General features: G+C 36.7%; 1 protein-coding gene across 1 annotated transcript; it reads left to right on the top strand.

Annotated features, from left to right (window-relative positions):
- Window positions 1-3,342: 3,342 nt before the first annotated feature.
- Window positions 3,343-21,929, top strand: MYOZ2 (myozenin 2). The gene is made up of 6 exons (XM_057429914.1): window positions 3,343-3,481; window positions 4,029-4,132; window positions 9,546-9,715; window positions 13,215-13,344; window positions 14,909-15,092; window positions 21,500-21,929. Exons 2-6 carry the CDS (start codon window positions 4,057-4,059, stop codon window positions 21,729-21,731), a joined length of 792 nt encoding a protein of 263 aa, XP_057285897.1. The 5' UTR covers window positions 3,343-3,481; window positions 4,029-4,056; the 3' UTR covers window positions 21,732-21,929.
- Window positions 21,930-22,025: the final 96 nt, after the last annotated feature.

Here is a 22,025-nt window from a genome sequence, read left to right as displayed (position 1 = left end):
AGCATTTAAATTGTCTATAAATTAAGTCTTGTTTGAGAGACAACTCATTGTCTTCCATGTCCCTGCCAATGGCAGGGGGGTTGGAACTAGATGATCTTAAGGTCCTTTCCAACCCTAACTATTCTATGATTCTATGTTGAAGAGAAAAAGAAAGCAAGGAAAAGAAAAAGTGAGAAAATGAGGGAGAAATTACTTACAGAAGTGGATGACTGTATGTAGTTCAGGCTTTTTCCACCTGCAGCCTGGGACTCCTTTCTCATCAGTTACACAATTCAGGGGAAGCAGTGTGGAGGGAAAGATCTCACAAGGTGCTCTAAAAGACAATACTGGAAGCAAAAGTCTTACTTGGTTAAATAAAAATGACCTAAAGGAAGAAGACAGATAAACGTGGTCCTTGTTCACACACTGACTTAATCCTTCTAGTTTTCCACTTGCTAAATAATGTTTCTCACTGAAATTCAAGATTTAATTTTTATTATGTTGTCACATGGTACTGTAATTCTTTCAACTTCCTTAACCTTTACAAGCATTTGGACCCATACACAAGTATCACAAGTAAGTTGAATTCACAAAACTTCCAAACATCACAGCGTCTGTGTTCACATTTTGCCCTTGATATTGTAAGAAACTGATATTCTTACATTATTTCATCATTCAGATATTCAGATATTGCAAACAAAATTAGAAGTGGGTCCTGAATACATAAATGAAAGCTTGAGAAAATCTTAAAACCACAATGTCTGTGTAAGTGAAATCTGAGTACTGTCACTTTGTGAAGGCCGAACAGGAACCTCCTGGGTTTGCGAAGTGCTGGAAATAAAACTGCAAAAATAAAAGTTCATTTCAGTATCAACTCCAACAAAAAGCAAACCACCAATGCAACAGGTTAACTGGTGAGACTGTTAAATAATGATTACTCCTATCTAGAGCGTACCTGTGAATTTTGCAAAAATTAAGGCTGAAAGTGAAATGCAAAGTCATCAAATTCATACCAATGCTCTAAAGCAGGACTAGTATGCCTACCTGCTTATAAAAATTGCTAAGGATGCACTTTTCACATTGCTAAATGTTCTGGGCCTCTAAGAAAGAAATTTCCTAATATGTTGTCTGTACTGCTGATATAAAATAAGCTGGTTATTTCTTATTCCAGACTTTGTGAACAAGACTGGAGACTAGACTACAGACTCATTTTCCATGTGAAGAGACTGCTATCATGACTCATCTCCTTCTTACCTTTGCTAAGCCAGACAAACCAACTCTTTCCTCACAGGTAATATTCTTTAGGATGTGCTGCCTGGATATTATTCAGTTCTTCACAGCATTACATCTTTCTTAATCAAAATATTCCAGCTCCTCAATGTCTGTAAAATCTTCCAATGGTCTGTTCAAAAAGCTCAAAATATTTGCATTTTTTTATACTGCACTAGTGACTAGTGCTTATTTTATGATTTATTCTGCCAAAATGTTTTTGGCAGTTATTCCTCAGTTTCTTTCCCTGCAATTGATTTTTCCTTCTTATGAGCAATTACTTTGCATTTTATCTCTTAATTTTATTGACTTTGAATTATTTCAAGAATTTTTCAGTGTAATTTTGAAGGCTGATTCTACCACTCTCAAAAGCTCCAGTCATCCAGAAGTAACAGTTGACTGAAATGTCATCCAGAAGTAACAGTTGACTGCATTGTACATGCTCCAATAGTGTAAAAGCACAATTTAGCTTACTAGTGTATTTTTTATTCTATTAGTTAACAGAAATTGGAATAGACTAAACACATCCCCATTTGGGATGCCTCTTGCTAATTCCTCCTGGATCAAAAATTCAAGTTTTAGGAAAAGTTCAGTGTCAATCAGTTGAATGCCCACTTTATGCTTTCATTTGGATGTGGTTTTACTGAATTGCATTTTACTTTTTTCCAGTTCATCAAGTTAACATTTACACTGTTTCATACAGATTGCTTGTAATTTTCCTAGATCGGCGTTCTCTGACATTCTCTACTTCACTGAAGCTATTAATGAAAATAGGAGTACCATGAACCCTTGACAGACTCTCCTGCAATGCCACTGGACAGTTTGGTGGCGAACCACTGAGAATCTTGGTCTTCCATTGAAGAGATAACATTCAACCAAGACTTTGACCATGCTTGCTGGCAGCGTCCAAGCTTGCTGATCCAATCACAAAAAACTAGAAAAGGATTACCAATGAATAACAGCAGCAGGTAAATTCTGATAGTGAGGATTAAAATTAATACCTCTTTGGGGCAGAGATATCTAGGATCTCAGAAAAAAAGTTTTGAAAAGCTAAACCTAGAAATAGAAAGCTTTAGTCAAAAATAATGCAACTTTATGATTGGACAAGCAGGCTTTTAGGACACTGCATCAGACTCATACATTTTATCTGTATCAGAGCGCTTCTTGCTCAAAAAGTTATGTGCACTGTTGGTACATTTTATTACTATCCATTTGCAGTCAGAATTTCTTTCTCCTGTTGTATCAGGATCCAAGTAATTTTCAGATGAATCCTCCAAGTGAAACAAAACTGTAATTTTCCATGAGAAAAAGAAACTTCCTAGAACAAAACCAAACCCAAAACACAAAAGCTTCATCTTGCTTTTACTGTCCCATAATTCAGCTAGCTGCCCTCTGACAGGAGGCTACAGGGGAATGTTTCCTCTGCCACTTTTTATTTCTGTCCAAAGTTGGTTGCTGTTCTGAAATATCTGTTCTCTAAATATCACACATTTGTTTGATAAAATGATACAACAGTATCCCAGAATGCTGAATATTATTAAGCTTCAAATTACTGCAGATTTCTGCTCCTAATGCACAAACAAAATTAAGAGATTTTGAATAACTGGTTTTGAGGATTGAGTGCTTTTTGAACAATTAGCCCCTACCACATGTAATACTGAAAAATGCACATTTCTTTTTCAGAACAGACTTTGTGTATCAGCCATCTGTGACTCTAGCCATCAGCTACTATTGAAGCATGGTTTCATCTTTCACTAAAGGATTAGCCCATGCCATTCTCATCTGTCATGCCCATCCATATATTTAACGTCATATTTTTAAATATTCCTTTCCTGGTTAAAGCATGGAGGTTATTATTCTCAGAGGTGATGAGGAGATGATCTGTGCAAGTATGAGGGGAGCATTTCATTAAATCTTCCAATAAGCTCTGAAAAGGATATAAACTCCCTTTGTTGTGGGTACAGTTGAATCTTTTATGTTCTCTTCTTTTGCCAGGAAGATATGAGTGGCTAGAGTGCTTGATTCTATATATAACTAGTTGATGTCAGCTGGATGCCAAGCCCTTTGAAGAGTATCAGCCCCCAGTTTGCCTTGGTACAAGGTACCATTAAGATCCAAGCATAAGGGTAGAAACCATCCTGGACCAGGCAGGTCATCCCCGTAACATAACTAACTCTGGAAGCTTCAACTAAAGGTTTGAGATCGCTTTTTTTCTACACAACAAAACACTAGGGTAAGTGTATCGTTTACTGAAATATTTTGACATTGTTTGTCCTACAGACTGTCATATAGAAAACATTTATGTAACCTCTTGACTCCGTGATTAAAAGTATGTTTATTTTTCTTACTTAGTCAGAAATGCAGTTTCTTATGTCAGGGTGTCTCTATTATTTCCTCAAGTTCTTTATTAGATTAAGAAATGTCAAAATGTAACATTTCTGGAGTCATCAAACAAGATGTAATTAAAATACTAGTTATGAATTTACATCTTTTAATAGTGTGTAGATGTGAGAAGGCCTAGACACTGCTTTTGGTACAGAATTTATGTAGACAACTCAAAGACCATTCCTTTGAGTTTTCTACCCACCAGAATCATGTCCTTGCATCTGTCTGCAAGCAAGAACTGCCAGTGCACTTCACACAATTAAAAGTGCAGTATTTCTAAATCAGAAATAACTAACTTCATTATTCAACCATTCTAAACAGTTTATTAGAAATTAAAGCTGGCCAAATTGTGCAAGCTGGCTCAACAATGTAAGAATGTGTTGTTTTTTTTTCAGCAAGGAAAAATCCTATCAGAAAATCACAATGTTATCACATTCTGCCATGGTCAAAGAGAGGAAACAACAAGCATCAGCCATTATGGATGAAATACACAGAAATGGTATAGCGCTGAACCCAGCTTACTGTATATGCAATGTCTTCTAGCCCTCCCTAATATATTTTTTTAATCATAGAGTTTAACTCTTACAGCTTTGTCTCTGGGTGTTTTGCCATAAATAATCTTGTGGGAGTATCATGCTGCCTATGGTAACTAATCCTTTTGTAGTTGCCTCTTTTCATTTGAAAGCTATTTTCAGATGAACAACTGTTGTGGAGGAATGAAGTAATCTAACAGCTGATGTACATTCTGCTAGGATAGCCTTTCAGAATATTACTTGGGGTTAATAACATGACTTCATTGAATTTTAAATTACCTATTATCTAAGAAATGTGCTGATTTGTATCCTCTTTTCTGGTGTTTGCTGTTTTACATGAATGATAAAAAATTTTGAAACAAACATTTACATCTCTGCTCCTTCCTCTCAAACTTTTACCTTTGTAACTAACAGATTTTACTAGCCTTTGGCAATTCCCTCTAACGCACAGCCACCAATTAACCTTATGTGAAAATAGCTTACTTTTCTGTTGTTGCACTGATGAAAACGTAGCCATTATGAGAAGGTAGTTTGATTTCTTACAACAGATTCTCAAAAAAATACCCTTCTGGTGTGACACCTTAAGAAGCAATTAACTTAGTTGGGAATACAAATCTGCATGATTTCATTAGGTATGTGCTGGACACTTCCAATCCTGCCCATGAAGCCTTTTTTACCATCTATATAAAAGGTCAATTTTTTAGAATTGAAAAATATCCCACAAGCCTCACTTTAAAAAGAGGGAGCTCCACAAATTTTAAGAATTTATGGAAACTGTATCACTTGCCCAGGACAAAACACTAAACATGAAATTCCAGTATTGAAAATCTTTCTTGTGGGCTTTTGCTCCAAAGAATTTGGGGATGGTTTCTGTAGTCATCACTGACTATAATGACTGCATGAAGAGTAGGACAAGAGACGTAAGGTTTTTAGGAAAAAAAAGTTGGAAGTTTTAGTACCTGGTTCTAGTCCTTTTGATATTGTCATTTCTTTTTTTCCCGTAATTTCTCTTCCTAATCAAATGCCTCTTTCCTCTTTCCATTCTCCACTGAACACACACTTAAGTCTGAAAGCCAGTCTGCCCCTACAGATTTTATTACAACTTCATTGGGGTTTTGGGGGGTATTGTACACCCAAGTATTCTATGTGCCTGAAATAGTTCTGTAAGCACTCAGGGGACTGGGGAGAAAGTCTTTCATATGTTTGTTTGGAACCAGGCATTTCACATGGTAAATGTTGCTACTATTCACAGCAATACTAATAAATAAACTGTACAGTCCTCAAAATCATTGGCATTATTGGATAATGTGTGCTGATTCTTGGTATTTGCCTCACATAATCTACTTTTATCACTTATGTATTATCAGATTTGCTGTCAAGTTTAGATTCATACACATAGATATGACAGCTTACCCTGCAAGAGATGTTATGATATGCAGCCACAGAAGGCCGCAAATGTATGTATGTGTATGTACGTACATATGGACAAGTGTACATCCTACTTTCTGGATGACTGGGATGTTAAAATTTTTAAAAAATATTAAATGCCATTAAATGAGTGCAGTAAGAGCCTGAAATTTATAACTATATAAGCTCAGTGAAACCAGTTAAGAACCAGAGGGATGACCAAAGCTGTAATCACACAAAGCATATGCCAATTCTTTGGGACCTAATCTGAACAATTCTTGGAAAAAATCAAGAGAAACCTGGTTTTTAAACAGCTAAATTCAGCCCTGCCAATTTTTAACATTTTACTTTTCCCCTAATTGTTAATTCAACAAGCTTAACATGAGATCTGGAAGGTGAAGTCCTGTCTTTCTTGGGTCTGCATCACTAATAATGACAGTCTTGCACCTGCATAAAAATTAAATATACTGTTTCAGCCAGTCTCACAGACCTATGAAACTCTCTCTACTGCTAACAGAGGTAAAGAGTAAGAGAAGATGCTGTAATGCAAGCCCTAGTAGCTTGGAATGACATACAGAAAGCATACATACCCACTGCATTTTTATTTCAGCCCCCTTTCATTATAAACCTTTCAGGTAAAGAGTGAACCTCAAATTCCTTGTTAAAAGATATTCGTAGCAGAAACAGTTGTTGATAAAATACAAAATGAGTCAAGCTTTTATCAGTGTCTCACAGATTACTAATCTCTGGGCAAGACTGCTAATGACTGAAAGTCCACATCTCCTGTTGGCTTGTGGGACATGACTTTGTGTTTTAGAGAATTTTGATACATCATAAAATGTTGCAGAAAGAGACACTAAGGGTAAACCCTCTTATGGCCTCAGAAGAGAAACTGTAGTCGTAAATCAGCATGTGGGTATAGTGACCTTCCCAAGCCCTTGTTTTTTCACTGGCAGACATGGACTGATCATAACATTTCTAAGGCTACTTGGTAAACATGTAAATACAAGTGTTAAGGGCCATATTTAAGGGCTTCCTTAAACATATATAAATACATATATTTACACATGTTGGAGTTCATCAGGTTAGCCTTCAACACGTAAATCTCAAGTCCAGTTCTCTACTATTTCTGAAATGCATTCTTCAGTAACTACATGATTATCTTTCATGATACAGTTAAAAAATCTTATTTCTGATAATACAACAAACATACTACCTGATATTCATTATTGAAATGTATGATCCAGATTAAGGTATTTAGAAGACCGTAAACTGGAAGATTAAAGGGGGATTAGTCAGTGAATGCAGGAGGAACTATAAAAATCATATTTAAATACAGTCTGTTATGATTTTAAGCACAGGACAGGAAGGACTTGGCAGGAACAAATTAAGAAATGAAGCTAAAAGGTTAAGATTAGGATTAAATTTTGAATTATATTTCCAGTATTAATTTACAATGTCCATTTATAACACTGATGTTCTCTTTCTATCACCCTCTAAATGTCCTCCTTTTCTCATTCTTCATCACTTTTTCCGCACTGACACTGAAACGATCCCTAGACACATCATAAAACTCGACAGATGATTAGATTTTAGTTGGCAAGGGACTCAAAGGAACTTCACACTTATGTTTTTGGGATGATGCCTGGATACACAATAGTACACAACTATGGGTTACAAAGTACCTTGGAGCCTTTAGCTAATGTTAACGAGAACAGTTTGTATGCAAGGGAACAGCAAGGCCCAAAATAGGTAACATCCAGCATGTCACAGAAGAATAGTGAGCGGTTTGTACACAGACCTGCAATCACCTTGGCACCCCAGCCTCTGAGGATGTACGTACTACCCACTCTGTGTACAAAGGAAAATAGCTTTCTCTCCATGAAAATGTTGCCAATCTGAGGGGAAAAGTTCTTACTAAAACCATCCAACAGTCCATACCTCTGCAGTAACCTTTAGAACTGATAAAATCAAGATGTGACTTGCAGGTTGAAATGTCAAGCCACTGGCCAATAACCAGTACACTTAATCACAGAGCCAAAACCCATCTACTATCTGTCACTGATACAGCTACACTGGGCAAGCCGAGTTATTTTTTTCCATGTTAAGAACTCTCTGTTTTGTAGCTACCTCTTAAATAACAGGAGGTTGTTAAGACTCGTTGCGAATACTATTTTTAAAGCAGAAGTGCATGCTCCAGCAATGTAACAATACAGTTAGCGTACTCCTGCTCCATTTAAATCTACTGCAAACATCCAGTTGAAATCAGCAGGAACAGAAGTGGATCAACATTGATGCACTTCAGGGCCCACAAATTTGTTTGACTTAGTACATGGAAAACTCTCACCTGTACAGCTTTGGCTAAATATTTAATATAACTGTCTCAATTGAGTTTTCCTAAATGTCAGCAAATCACATTGTTTTTCCAACATAAAATTACTAGGAGATATATGCCATGTTGAACATGCCATTTACTCAAAATTAAACTCTGCACATGCAATATTACCTTCATCATTACATACCTTCTGCTGTTAATTAATCTGTAATGTTAATTTTAAATTGCATTTCCTGTGTGCTTACTCTGGAAGCACAATATGGTGCCTTGCATATAATTTTCTTTCATTTCATTTTAATGCATTAAAATATATGTCCAAAGTTCAGCATTTTAAATCCCGTAGTCTGTAAGAATACGTGAAGAATAGAATGTCTTATTATCAAAGAAATAACAAAATGTGATTTTGAGTGGATCAGAAAAACATATGAGACCATAATAATCACTATACAATCCTCAAAACACACTGCGTCTTCCTATTTTTCTTCCTGAAGTTTATGAACAACCTAGGGAAATAACTGAATATTATTTCAATTAATAAAATGATAAATACTAAAGTAAGAGGAAACAGGAATTATTTCCTTAGAAATTCTGTTTTTATTATGCAATCCAATTATTGTTGTATTTGTTAAATTCTACAACTTCTAAGCAGAAATAAATTGGCAGAAAATTGTTTGGTGTTGAAACTACTGTATTCTAAGGGTTAAGCTTTATGTATAGGTTGAGGACATCTAGGGAGAGTTCAGTCACTATGCAACAACTATCGCCACCAGCATCCCAGTGTCCAGGACATCACCATGAAGATGACCAGTAGAGTTTCTGATATTCAGTTGGCCATTTAGAGTCCCAGTTGATCTCCCCTTCCCCTGATTATTCATTTTCAAATCTCCAAGGAAGTCACCACAAAGAAGGAATCAAAATGCGGTGAATAACGTAATACTGCATCTAGTAATTCAGTTTCTTCTTGGAGAGAATTAAAAAGCAAATGTATTAAATCTAATAGTTCCTAGAAGCACGTTTTAATTCTTTGTTAGGACTCCCATTTTCAACCCCCTGAGCTTTACTTTGAAATCTTCTTTAGAAATAGTTTAAAAGTATTATGTAATAGAGACTTCCTAGTGCAAAAGTTTCTTAAAGTACAAAACATGCCCTGGCTTTCAAAAGCAAGCAGAATATTAAAGAATAAATGAAAATAAAATGTCTATTTTATTTAAGGCATGTTTAAAAGGGGCTACCTGCTCATCTATCCAATACAGGCCACAGAAAGCAAAGGTCTGATCTGAGAACCCTGGGGTCAGATGGAATTTCATTCCTGGTTTCAGCAGAAGCCACTTTTTACTAGTCTGCTATTAAGACTGTGTGTAGGACATTATAGACCTAATTTTGGTAAGAGCTGAATGCTATTTAACTGCAGTAAATTTGGATCTTGAGGTGTTTAGTATCTTCAAAAAAACAGGTTTGTGGTGTTCAGAACTCTGATCCAAAATTTTGGAAGAATGATTAATTTCACTAATACCATATGAAGCTATTCTATGTGTTACAGAAGTATGTGTTAACATGTTGTTGGATTTCAGGTGCAGGGTATGCCATATCAGACATTTAAGAAAAACAGAGGCATGTATTTATCCCTTGTATTGCAGAATCACCTAGCTTAAACCTTGGTAAAAAAGTCAGCACCCCCAGAGATATCATGGTAGAGGAACTATCGACACTCAGCAACAGAGGTGCAAGACTCTTCAAGAGACGTCAGCGGAGATCTGACAAATACACATATGAAAACTACCATTACGTAGCAAACAAGCCAAGAAATGTGAGTATTTTGTAATAACTTATTAATGAAACACAGTGAGGCTAGCTTCTAATAACTACCTAGTTGACTACTGAAAATTAACTACTTAATGTGAAAATTAACTATTTAATAATATTCAGAAGTTTGGAAGAAATAAGAGTTTGCTTCATGCAACCAGTATTTTTGTTAAAACACGTTGGTGACCTCAACATGGTTCCCAGTCAGCAAAATGACTCTCGCAGATGGCACTACCACAATTCTGGCCTGTCTGACTCAACTGGGAGAAAAAGGATAGAGCTTGCCACTGAAATTACAATTATTCTTCAAACTAGTCCTTCAGGAATTGGTTAAATAATTAACGACACTCTTGGAATCCTCATGGCAGGAACTAAATATACCTGGCATTTGTCTCATCTGCAGTCTTTGCAAAATACTCAGACCTTTTGCTTAACCTCTGAAAATAGGGACAACATTATTCATAAATTTTGCCTAACTCTCCAATGTGCTGCAAGTTTTAATTATTTGAACATGAATATTCTATGCTCAGTCTAATATAGCACGCAAGCAGCTCCTCTGATTCCAGTATTGTATTAAATTCTGCTTCTCGGTTACGTGTATGCATCACTCCTGCTTTCAGATACAAAGGCAGGCAATTAAAGAAGCAGAATTTGTCTCAGCACTTTTAAGATGTTTTGAAGATTAAAAGACATATATGTTACAGAAAGTAATTATTTTTACTATAGGAAGTATTTCTTGTAGAACAGCAATTCTCTTTACCTGAAGCTTTTACAACTATTCATTGCATAGCTAGTGCTACGACTGTGTTAGTCTCCAACCCCTACAGAATCCATACAAATACTTTGACTCAATTATTCTTTAATCTTCACGTGGGATAAAAAAAAATAGTAACTATATGTAACGTATTATGATACAATCTAAAGCTTGTTTTGGAACAAATAGGAAACAATTAATATATTAACCAGAATCACAAAGCACCAACATGCTTACTCATCTTTCATTTTACTAAAGAAAACACACATATGCTTGTAAATAAATCAGAAACAATAAAATCAATACAGCTTGTTGATTTTAAGGAAACTTACTCAGGTGATTACTGTAGCTGAGTTCAATATTTCAATATCATAACTAATATTTCAGAAATATTTTTGTTTCCTTCTTGAAGAAGGAATTCTCTATGCTTTGTTGACTGTAATATTAGATATATTTGTAATTGTGTGGCATTTACATTTTCCATTAAAAAAAAAGGTAACTTTCCTCTGGAAGAAAAGAATGTCTTAATATCCCACATCACAGAAGAAAAATTTTCACATGGGTTATTTTTGTGGTGCAGATATTTCAAACTTCTTTGGTCACTCAACAGAAGTAAAATTACACAGGCATCAAGTCTGAGTTTTCATAAATCCACTTTTGAAAAATAAATCTGCACAAAAGAAATCCCATATAAAAATCTGAACAACTCTACTGGACATCCCAAACTATTATTAGAACACTGTTATTCAGAAACACATCTATGAATACCATCCTCCCAGTTTCTCCCTCTATTGAGTATTAGAAGGTACACACATAAATCATGAGCATATCCTCTATCTCACCAGTATTCTTGATCCAGTTCCATGCTTTTTTTACAAGGTCTGACAGATCAGTTGCCCTCTAGTCTACTTTTTACCACAAAACATGTAGAGTAAGCATGCTGTGCAATCAGTATGTCAGTGTGACATATGAAAAAAATGATGCCTCTTTGGTTCCTGTTCCCTTTCCTTCAATATCTATTTTGCTACCACTGGTGGTGTCTTCCTCATCTTCATGATTCTGCCTGCCAAAAATAATCTTTCCAACATACTTCAGGATGGCTAGAAAACATTCTGCCTTGATCTTGTTTGTCTCAAGTTTAAACGAGTATTATTTGTTTGCTTCCTACTTTAACAAACTCTTAAACAGTCTATATTTAAATTGCTTTTAGCTTATGTGTCATAGCTAAAATGAGACACGAACTTCTTACGAGACTTTAATTCTATATTTATGTGACAGTGATTAAGCCTTTGAATGTTTCTTTAGAACTGATGAACTGATATCCTATCAGGGTGGAAAGTAACAGCATACCTTGAATCTCCAGAAAGTGACCTACACTGAAGCTATTTCTATAACAAAGGAAAACTCCAAACAAAAGTTATTCAACAAATGCAGTGAAATTTCAACTGATACAGGAAGAGAAGCTCTGAAAAATCAGTGCTTTGAAATTCAAACAACACAAACTTACAGAATCATAGAACAGTTAGGTCTGGAAAGGACCTTAACATCATCCAGTTCCAACCCCCTGCCATGGGCAGGGACACCTCACACTAGACCATGTCACCCAAGGCTCTGTCCAACCTGGCCTTGAACACTGCCAGGGATGGAGCATTCACAACGTCCTTGGGCAACCCATTCCAGTACCTCACCACCCTCACAGTAAAGAACTTCTTCCTTATATCCAATCCAAACTTCCCCTAAGTTTTAACCCATTACCCCTTGTCCTACCCACTACAGTCCCTAATGAAGAGGCCCTCCCCAGTATCCTTGTAGGCCCCCCTTCAGATACTGGAAGGCTGCTCTGACGTCTATGCAGCCTTCTCTTCTCCAGGCTGAACAGCCCCAACTTTCTCAGCCTGTCTTTGTATGGGAGGTGCTGCAGCCCCCGATCATCCTTGTGGCCCTCCTCTGGACTTGTTCCAACACCTCCATGTCCTTTTTATGTTGAGGACACCAGAACTGTACTCAGTACTCCAAGTGAGGTATCACAAGAGGAGAGTGATCCTTCATCACCCATCTTGTCTGGCACCCTGGGAGAAGGCAAGCATTTGGCATTTCAATCTGGTTGAATATTGCCTTGCCAGACTTCTTGAATCTTTGGGTATAGCAAGGGTGCTCTGCCTGGCACATGACAGATTCTAGTGATCTACGGACACATATTATGCCTGCTCAAGTGACCAGAACTACTCTTTGCTGCAAACAGCCCATAGGCACAGGTAGCTTTATGGTGTTTGGTGTAACCATCAGATGGGATGTACTCTCTTTGTAGATTGTGCATCAAGATTTAAGTATTCTAAACTTAGGAAAAGGTCAAGAAACTCAGCTGGATTGTTATAAGGCTTTGGGAGTCTTGCTGACCTTGCTCACAACACCTCCAATCCTTTCAATAAAAAATTCACAGGCATTAAAAATTATATCATTCTTATATCTGAATATATAAGAACATCATACTTAACACTGGAAAAATTATTCGTTTTTTGCATACATGGCCAATGTAAGAGAGTTGTAAAACTGTTTCATCTTCTAGCTAACAGCCAGAAAACCCTGGAGATTTTGGGACCAAAGAGGGTACCAAATAGCAGGACAGTATGCCTTCAGGTAGCATACCCTAGGTCTCAGCTCTGGCTTGTAAATTGGAGTGTCCCTCCAACCCTCAATAGAGGCTTTTTTGCCCATGCTGTCAATTGACATTTCTTATATTTGAATGCAGCGCGGAGAGCCCATACAGAGTGTTAGAATGGATGGACTCAGTGTGGAAGGGATTCCCCAGCATGCCCCAATGACACCTCCTAATACTCCTGATCCCCGGAGCCCACCACATCCTGACAACATTGCCCCAGGTAATGTATGAGTTTACAAACATGAAATATATTTAGGTTTCATTTCATAGCACTCTTTGAAAAACAGTATCTTCAAAAAGAACTTTTTAATGGACTTAATATTAGAAATCAATAAATTAGAAATAAGGTAACTAATCAGAATCTTCCACAGAAATGTCAAGTGGTGCTCTTCAGTTGCTTCTGCTCCTTTTTAAAGATTTGATATGTCTTTCGTACTAATTCTGCATAAACTGAAAAAATACATTAATATCATGAAAGACTGCTGCTATATTTAGTAGTCTCATAAACAAAAACAGATCCTCAGATCTGTTAACCAGATTAATACATAGGTTTTTCTTTGCCAAACCTTTGTTTCTGACATGCAATACACTGCTCAACTGCCTGAAAGTTATTCATTGTAGTTTAATTATCAAAAAATGTGAAACTGAATTCACTGTAAATATTGCTAGAAACCTTTGTAGAGAAGTAACTTAAGGATTTTGCCTCTGGCTGTATAAACTATTCTTTTTTTAAGTCCTTAACTGTGAGGGTACTGCTGTCTTTATTTAAAGAAGCAAGCTACAAGAAGGTCTTATTTTGCATTTTTTAAAGACTAGAGAAGGCTAATTTGTTTTATTTAACTTCTTCAGTGATATAGACCTTCTTCCTGTTCATGAATTATTCATGAGCAGAGTGTGGTTTTTACAAATTCATTCTTTGTTCAGAATTCCTCAGTGAATGTTTTTCATTCATTCAATGTTTTCCAGCCTATGTAAACTAGGTCAATGTTATTCTGTTAGTGACTGCTAGGACTCTGTTCATTCATTGGTCACATACACCGTGAACAGAGGTAGTTTCCATTGCCAAGACATGATAGAAATCTTCAAGCCTTTCTTTACGCAAAAAAAGTCTGGCAAAAGGAATAGATATGAAGCCACAGTGGTTTTTTTAAGCTCATAGAAGGAAAGAGCATTAATTTAAAGAGCTAGATGTAGTGGGAGTTTAAAGGTTAGAACAGATTTCCCTTGTTTTCCACATAAATAGTATTACATATAATTGGATAATGTCTCACTGGTTTAAAATTCTTCAAATAGTACATTAAAATCTGGCTTCTCCCCTCCCCCTATATTAATTCCTGCCATAATATGCTTGGCTTTAGAAGAAATCATAGTGAATATGGAATTTATTTACTTAGTAGAATACTGATCAGAGCCTGATCCTCGGACGGTTATGCAGAGAAAACTGATTTGTCACTTTTCCAGATAATGAGGACCAGAAAAAAGTAGGTAGGAGATTTTAAAGCATCTAAGGCAGAGACAAAGACAAAAACTCCTCTATAATGGCTGTAAGCCTAACCCCTTTTAATAATTGTGAAGAATTTAACCCAAAGAATATAGAATTATTACAGTTTGAACCAAAATGTTGTTTTAAAAAAATTTTTGTTATTTCAGTGATTTGATCCAATTGTTCATTTTACCCAGCTGTGAAATAATGGTATTTTACTTCCTAGTTACACAGGATGGTGGTAAGGAAGGAGAAAACACAAATTATTATTTATAATGGCTTTGCCTTGACCACCCTGCAGGATATTCTGGACCACTGAAAGAAATTCCTCCTGAAAAGTTCAACACTACTTCTGTGCCAAAGTATTATCAGTCTCCTTGGATAGAAGCTATTAGGGATGATCCAGAGCTGCTGGAAGCTTTATATCCTAAACTTTTTAAACCTGAAGCAAAGCCAGAACTGCCTGACTACAGGAGCTTTAACAGGTAATTGTGAATGGACACTGAATTTTACACTTCAGAGAAAAACTACTATGAAATTAAACATTTCCACCAGCTGTAAAAACACCTACCACCTTTCTTTGCAATTACATGCATGAACATGAACACACAGATTACAAGTGGCAAACAATAGCATTAAGAAGGAAACTAGTCTCTCTAAAGTATGGACCCCAAATAAAATTCTAGAACTTAGGAATGTAAGATGAGTTGAAAACTCTGAAAGAATAAGTACCAGAATTCAGTGTACTCAATAAATGAGAAACATGGGCTATAGCAGTGCTTGAAACTTCTTTGAGTATTTCCATTGTTGACTTCATTAGCTATGGGATTGTAAAATCTAGCAGAGTAACTCTCAGTCAAAACTTTGTAAACTGTATAATGCAAACCACCTTTTTTTTTTTTTCAATAATGCAGCTCACATGGTTTGGTTTTTAGCCAATGAGAGTATCATGAACTTCATCCTTCAATTCATCCCTCACACCAAATAGCAGCCTGCATATTTGATTGCATTTAACATTTTTTCTACCTTTGACAGCCCTCGGTAACAAATTAACAGATAAAATGTTACAAGGAGACTTAAAAAAAACATTTTACATAGAAGGGTTGTTTACATAGTTACTAGTACACTAAGGCTTTCAGTAGAACTACATTCACAGAAAATAATGGGGTTTGAACTATTTTAAAAGCTTTAAAACACATTCTTACTTATGTCTTTTGCTTTCATTCATACCCTTACTTATGTCTTTTGCTTTCATTCCTACCCTTCACACTGTATTTACTGAAGTTATGGCCAGTTTTTCTCTAAATAGCCCCTGCTGAGGTCCTAACAGCTGAGCCAAAACAAAACCCTTACTCAAAATGTCAGATAGCAATCTATTGAAAAGAAAATGGCTCATGGCAATATAAACTTCAAGAAAAATACCATAAACACCACTTGTGTTTCTGCCATCGAGGTGGACCTCAACTCTGAGTGCAAGGACTGAAAAAGTACACAGTTCAACATCAAAATTGCACTGCAGACATTGCACTAATTCTGGTTTTCTAACAGCAACACAATTAAGTCTGTGTGGCACATTCTCAGCAGACAAAACAGCAAATACAAGTCAGAGAGCTGTGCCACAGCTGCTAACATTGGAACAATAACCACAAATTTTATGCACTATGGTTATTGTAACTGACCAAAATTAAAAAACACCATCAAAACCAAACAATAAACCAAAACACACACAAAAAAAACCCACAAAATAAACCCAAACCAAAACAACAACAAAAAAAACAAAAAACCACAACAAAAAAAACACACACACAAAAAACTACCTCGAACCACACACCCCCCCACCCCCCCCCAAGAAGAAAACACCACCAAAAAATACATATAGAAATAACAAGGTCAGAATCAGTTCTCCCTCTCACAAGAGAGATTCTGAGTTGAGCATGGAAGTCATTCCTGTGAAAGACAGGATTAGGCAGGGCACAGAGGCCCCATTAATAGGGGTATGTGTCTTGAGATGGTATCCAACGACTTCTGTGGCTCCAAAGTGTGTTAGTTGTCCTCTTTACCACACTTAACTGTTCAGACGTCTATGGGGATTTTATCTATGTAGAACACAGATAAACTGTGGCTCACCACAGTCCAAACTTCTTGAACATACGTGCATCCATACAATGGAAAGTCAATATCCTCCCTTGGAAGTGCCATAAAGACCTAAAAACTGGCATATAAATCCCGATCTGGACTGCAAAACACAAGGCATGCAAATAAAATCCACAACTCTCCTCATCAAAAAAAACCATATCCAGAAGAAAATAAAAGGATGCCTCATGGACCTAGAAAAGCTGTTACATACAGTACACTCAGATTTACGTTTTCTAGCAAGAAGGAGTAGATCCAAAAAGAAACTGAGAATGTGGCTAGCCTGGACTTATTTCTACAGGAATGCCAAACCCTTAGGAGATATATAATAAGATGATTTCTGGCTCTTACATGGAAGATTATTAATTAGAGAATTACAGTGAGCTTTGGTGTAAGATAGGTGCAGCTGCCTGTATAGCTAAGATAAAGGCAAATCTGAGCACTTGTATAAGGAACACATTAGGCACTTAGCAGCCTAAGGGCTTTGTTCATAAGGTGAGATATCTATGCCTAGATCCTACTATGTAATTCTGTGCACCTGGGTCACAGCATCCTTCACTTCTTTAATTGCAGCCTTGGAGAGAAAGCAAATGATACTGTATTAAACAATTAAAGAGTGATATAAAGGGATCATTTTGTTATCAGTGAGGGCATCAATCAAGGCTTTCTATAATGCTTCATCATTCAAGAAATGCATTCAATGCATTCTTGTGCAAAACACTGATACAGTCATCATTAGTCAGGAGGGGATGTGGTTAACAGTAAGTGTGATGCAGAGGACTCCCAAAGGAAATGGGCCTGGGATTATTCCCGGCTCATTTAATGGTATCTGTGAAAAGGGCACGAAGACTTTCCAAGCCATATTCAGGTTCCTTTCAGCTTTCCTTGTTACACATCAAACTGTAAAAGCAACTTCAGCAGCTAGGGATGCCTGATGTGTTGGAACAGATGCACACAAGCATGGCTTAAAACTATGTTCAGCACTAAACACTGTTCAGATTAATTTTTTTTCTCCTGCCAGAAATGAAAAGGCGACTCAGGACTCTGTAGCAGTGCAATTTTTAATAATAGTGTCAGAATCAGAATTACAGAATTCATAGAGGTATTAGCGGAGCTCTAGTATGCTTTTTATGCTGCAAGAAACTTGCAATGCTTACAGGTCAATGAAGGAAGAAGTGGTGGCAGCAAAAGTCAAGCACATTTGCCTTCTGAGGGAGGGCTTTCTGTGAGACAGCCAGTTTAACAGCACACAGCATTAGAGAGAGTGCATGATCAGAGAAATTGAGTTCTGAGGATGTCTGAACAGACTGTTCAGATCAGGCTACCCTTCCTCCCCCTGGATGAAAATGATTCCGTGCTAGCAGAGCAATGCTGCAGAACACAGCTATGCCATCTGATTCCTCTGGAGATTAATTCCTATTAGGATTGAAGAAGTATTTACTAGTGAAATATTTTCTAGCCTCTTTTATTAGCATGGAAGCACCTAGTAATACCTGTGGAAAAGATAGCATGAATCTACGTTTGTTGAGGAGTTTGTAACATTAATTAAACTGGTACTTCCATCTGCTTTCTTGAAGCCAGATAAAATGTCAAAGGTAGTATTAGGAGTAACATACAAAGGACTACATCTTAGTCACATAAGACAAGCAAGTCTGACTAGTTCTGCCTCTCCTACCAGATAAATTCTTGCTCAGCTTTCTCAATTCCCAAAGACTACTGTTTCAAAAACACTGCAGGAAACCAGCCCATTCAGATCAGGTGCTGTTTTCATTTGATTAATGGATTCTGAACTCTTCAGTAAAAAAGATGAGATGTAGAGCCTCAGAGAAGTTTTGGGTGCTAACTTGAAATGATGTGAGATTAGTAGAAACTGGGTGCTTAGCCAGTTCTTTAGTGCCTGAATACCTCTGAAAACTGGGATTAACTCTTGCACTGAGCTACCATGAAGCTCTGAGAGTTTGCAGGGTCAGATGCTTTGCTCCTATGTCTCTTTTTTGCACAGAATTAACAATAAGCAGAATGTTCTACAAATGACAGTGAATGAAATTCACATTTCTTGTAATTAGGTAAATGAAGGTGCTAATCCAATACAGTTAAAACATATTTCCAGACTTTCAGCTACAATTAGTTTCCTGTATTGAGACAATGTTCAATATAATGTTCAATAACAAAGACTGTGGGGCCAGGGGAGAGGGGAAGAACCACCTGCCCTGCTAAAACAACAGCTAAAAATAAAGGTGGTTGTGCCTGCTACTGTTAAATCATGCATCTACTTTTTAGGAATATGCAAAGTGGATATTAAACAATCTCTTACACTTCCTGGTGCCACTACCTACAGCTCTGAATCAGCATTTCCACCCTTATTATGAGCAATGAGTACTGGAATTTCTTACAGATGTGTTTTAGACTTCTACACAATGAATCGCAGCTCAAGCGATGCAATTTGATGCGTACACCACACAGGTCATTACAACACCATGTTGTCAGACAAGTTATTGCTCACAAAAATATACTGCTGCTGTAAAGGAAAATTAACATCTATTAGCCAGTTACTGTGCTCTCCTTTATGTCAATCATCATGTGTTTCTGCCCAGCATGCTGGAATGCATATTTCTCTGGAGCCAGACTTTGTACACAACTACATGGGGTTTTATCCCACAAAAGACATTTGAATTTCCATAAACTGCCTCCTGTTTCTGTTACCTGCACAAATATGCTGTATTTAAAACCCAGTAATACTGCAAAGATGAAGCTTTACACTATGGAATTGGTATGCATTTTATACATATCCCTTTAATTTACATATTGATGAGAATTAAATATTACACCAATGTGAGAATGTGTATTGTAATTGGAGCAGCAATTAAAACAACCTTCATTATCCTGCAAGATGTAGATCACTACATTCACTCTGTGCCAATTACCACGCCATCATTTTTAATCAGTATCATACTATATCCAATTTGACACTGTGACCTAGATGACAGTTGCATAAGAATAGCTTGATACCACAAGCATTTTGTATAAATAATTTCCTTTGACCTCAAGAGAATTTAATGCCTGGACTGGCTGCTGCTCCTGCAAAATCTTGTGTTATCTTCATCTGAGAAACATTTTGAGAGCTTAATCCAAAGCAGTGTTCTTCACTCAGTAAGCATGCTTGTCCAGAACTTGCACGATTTTTTTACATCTTACAGTATCAACCCTTTGCACTTACCACCATCCCCTCCAACAAATGCCATTTATACAAAGATCTAGTGAATTATTTGTGTAATGACAGAGCAGTACCCTTTCTTTTAGGTCATGGATTCATTTTTCTGAATTAGTATCAGGCATTTGTGTGTGTGTGTGTGTGTGTGTGTGTGTACATACTTAATTCTCCCTAGGTTTTGCTTTATCTGTAGTTATCTTCCTGAAAATCCTAGTCAGATCTTCAAATTACCTCTTTTGGCTTCTGCCAGCATTCATTTCTTTAGGCTTCTACTGTACCACCTGGAGCCACTGGAGATACATACCAGCAGATCTGTTGTTTTATACTGAAAACACAAAACCTACCAAGGCTGGTGAAATTCCGCGTCAACAAAAATTCCATTTTCCATGCCACTAAGTACCTACACAGAAATCAGGTGCTCAATCTGTAGCTTAAAAATCTCACTCTTAACTGGATAGAGTATATTCCAGCAAGGTTATGCAGCTGATCAAAATGCAGAATACGTTATATTTCATTTGCTTTTACAAAGGAGTCTGGGAAAAGTAACAGAAAGACTCAGTTTGGTTTTAATTTAGTTTTGTTTTGTCTTTTTTTTCCCCAGCCTAGAAATCTACAAATACACAAGAATCATGGGAGGTATTTGAAAATACTGTTGTTTTAAAATATTTGCAAATGCATGGAACAGTCAGTTCCTGCTTGGTATTTCTTATCTTTTAGTTTGTCAGGCAGTATTGCCTGAGGGAACAGGTACATTTAAATAACATGAAAAATACTGACTGAAGACTAGGGGGCAATTTCAGCCAGTGCTTCAAGGTTTAGTTACATAAACACTTTCTTCAGAAACAAAGCTTATGTAAGAAGTCCTCACTCATTCCCCTCCTTTCCAGAGACTGTTGTCTTTGGCTGTTCCTTTCTCCTTCACATTACACTTTACTGCCTCTTCACTTGTATTGCTGCAATTGTTTGAGCATAATGATAGAAACCAGATTGCTGAAATAATTTGGATTTTAAAATGCTTCTTTGTTTTGAAGGGTCTTTGTTTTAACGCAGATCACATAAGCGGCCCAAGTTTATGGCACAACCCACATACATTCTAACTGGTACAACAATATGGTGCTGAAATATAGCGTAGTGGGAGAAATAAGCAACTGGTGATAGAAGAAAATGGAGAGAGAACTTCCTAAACTAATTACTGCTAGAGAGAATATCTTGCACCATTTTCAGATTTACAAACTTATCACCAACAAGTAAGTTTAGTAACTGTGACTCACCAATGATAAGGTTGTCTTGCAACATCTTCTTCCCTCAGCTTTTCTGTACATTTGAATTTCGAAGAAGGCTGAAGGCTTTACCTAAGGGAAAATAAAACAGATCTTAAAGAGAATTTGGCAGAAAAACAATCAACTCCCCAAAGTTTGAAAATGTAAACAAGAAATTGTACCAAATCTGCATCATTAAAATAGCTTCTGCTCTTTTCAGCTTCTGGGAGGAAAAGGAAACAGGTATTTTTAAAAGCACATTTTCCTTTTATTTCTCCAATATCTACAGAGTTGCCACTCCTTTTGGTGGTTTTGAGAGAGCATCAAAGCTGGTGAAATTCAAGGTACCAGATTATAATCTACTGATGCTAAATGATCCCAGATTCATGATCCTCGCAAACCCTCTTGCTACCAGAAGATCCTTCAATAGGACTCCAAAAGGATGGTCATCTGAGAACATTCCTGCAGTGTTCATTCAGCCTTCAGATTCTGACACCGTTCCAGAAACAGACGACCTGTGAGAGAAGCTGCACTCTACATCATACAAAAAGCTGAAAGCTGCACAACCACGTATTTTGGTCCAATTATTACTAAAGGCTACCAACAAAATTCTTCCTTGGCAGCTGAAGTATGAATAATAATATCTGATGCAGTGTCTCTTTTCCAGCACCTAATTTCATCTGTAGACACAATATAAATAAAATATTCTGGCAAATATGGCAGGTATTTTCTGTTTGTGTTTACATGTTCTTCTTTTACTTTTTAAAATCTTCGCTTATCATTTGAGAACAAGTGCATTTACAAAAAAAAAAAAA

Source organism: Pezoporus wallicus, unplaced genomic scaffold (assembly GCF_028554395.1).
Source record: "Pezoporus wallicus isolate ANWC-B61680 ecotype Strahan unplaced genomic scaffold, APGP_CSIRO_Pwel_v1 contig_5690, whole genome shotgun sequence".
NCBI lineage: Eukaryota > Metazoa > Chordata > Aves > Psittaciformes > Psittacidae > Pezoporus > Pezoporus wallicus.
The sequence above is the reverse complement of the archived record's forward strand: the minus strand, read 5'-3'. Positions and strand labels throughout refer to the sequence as shown.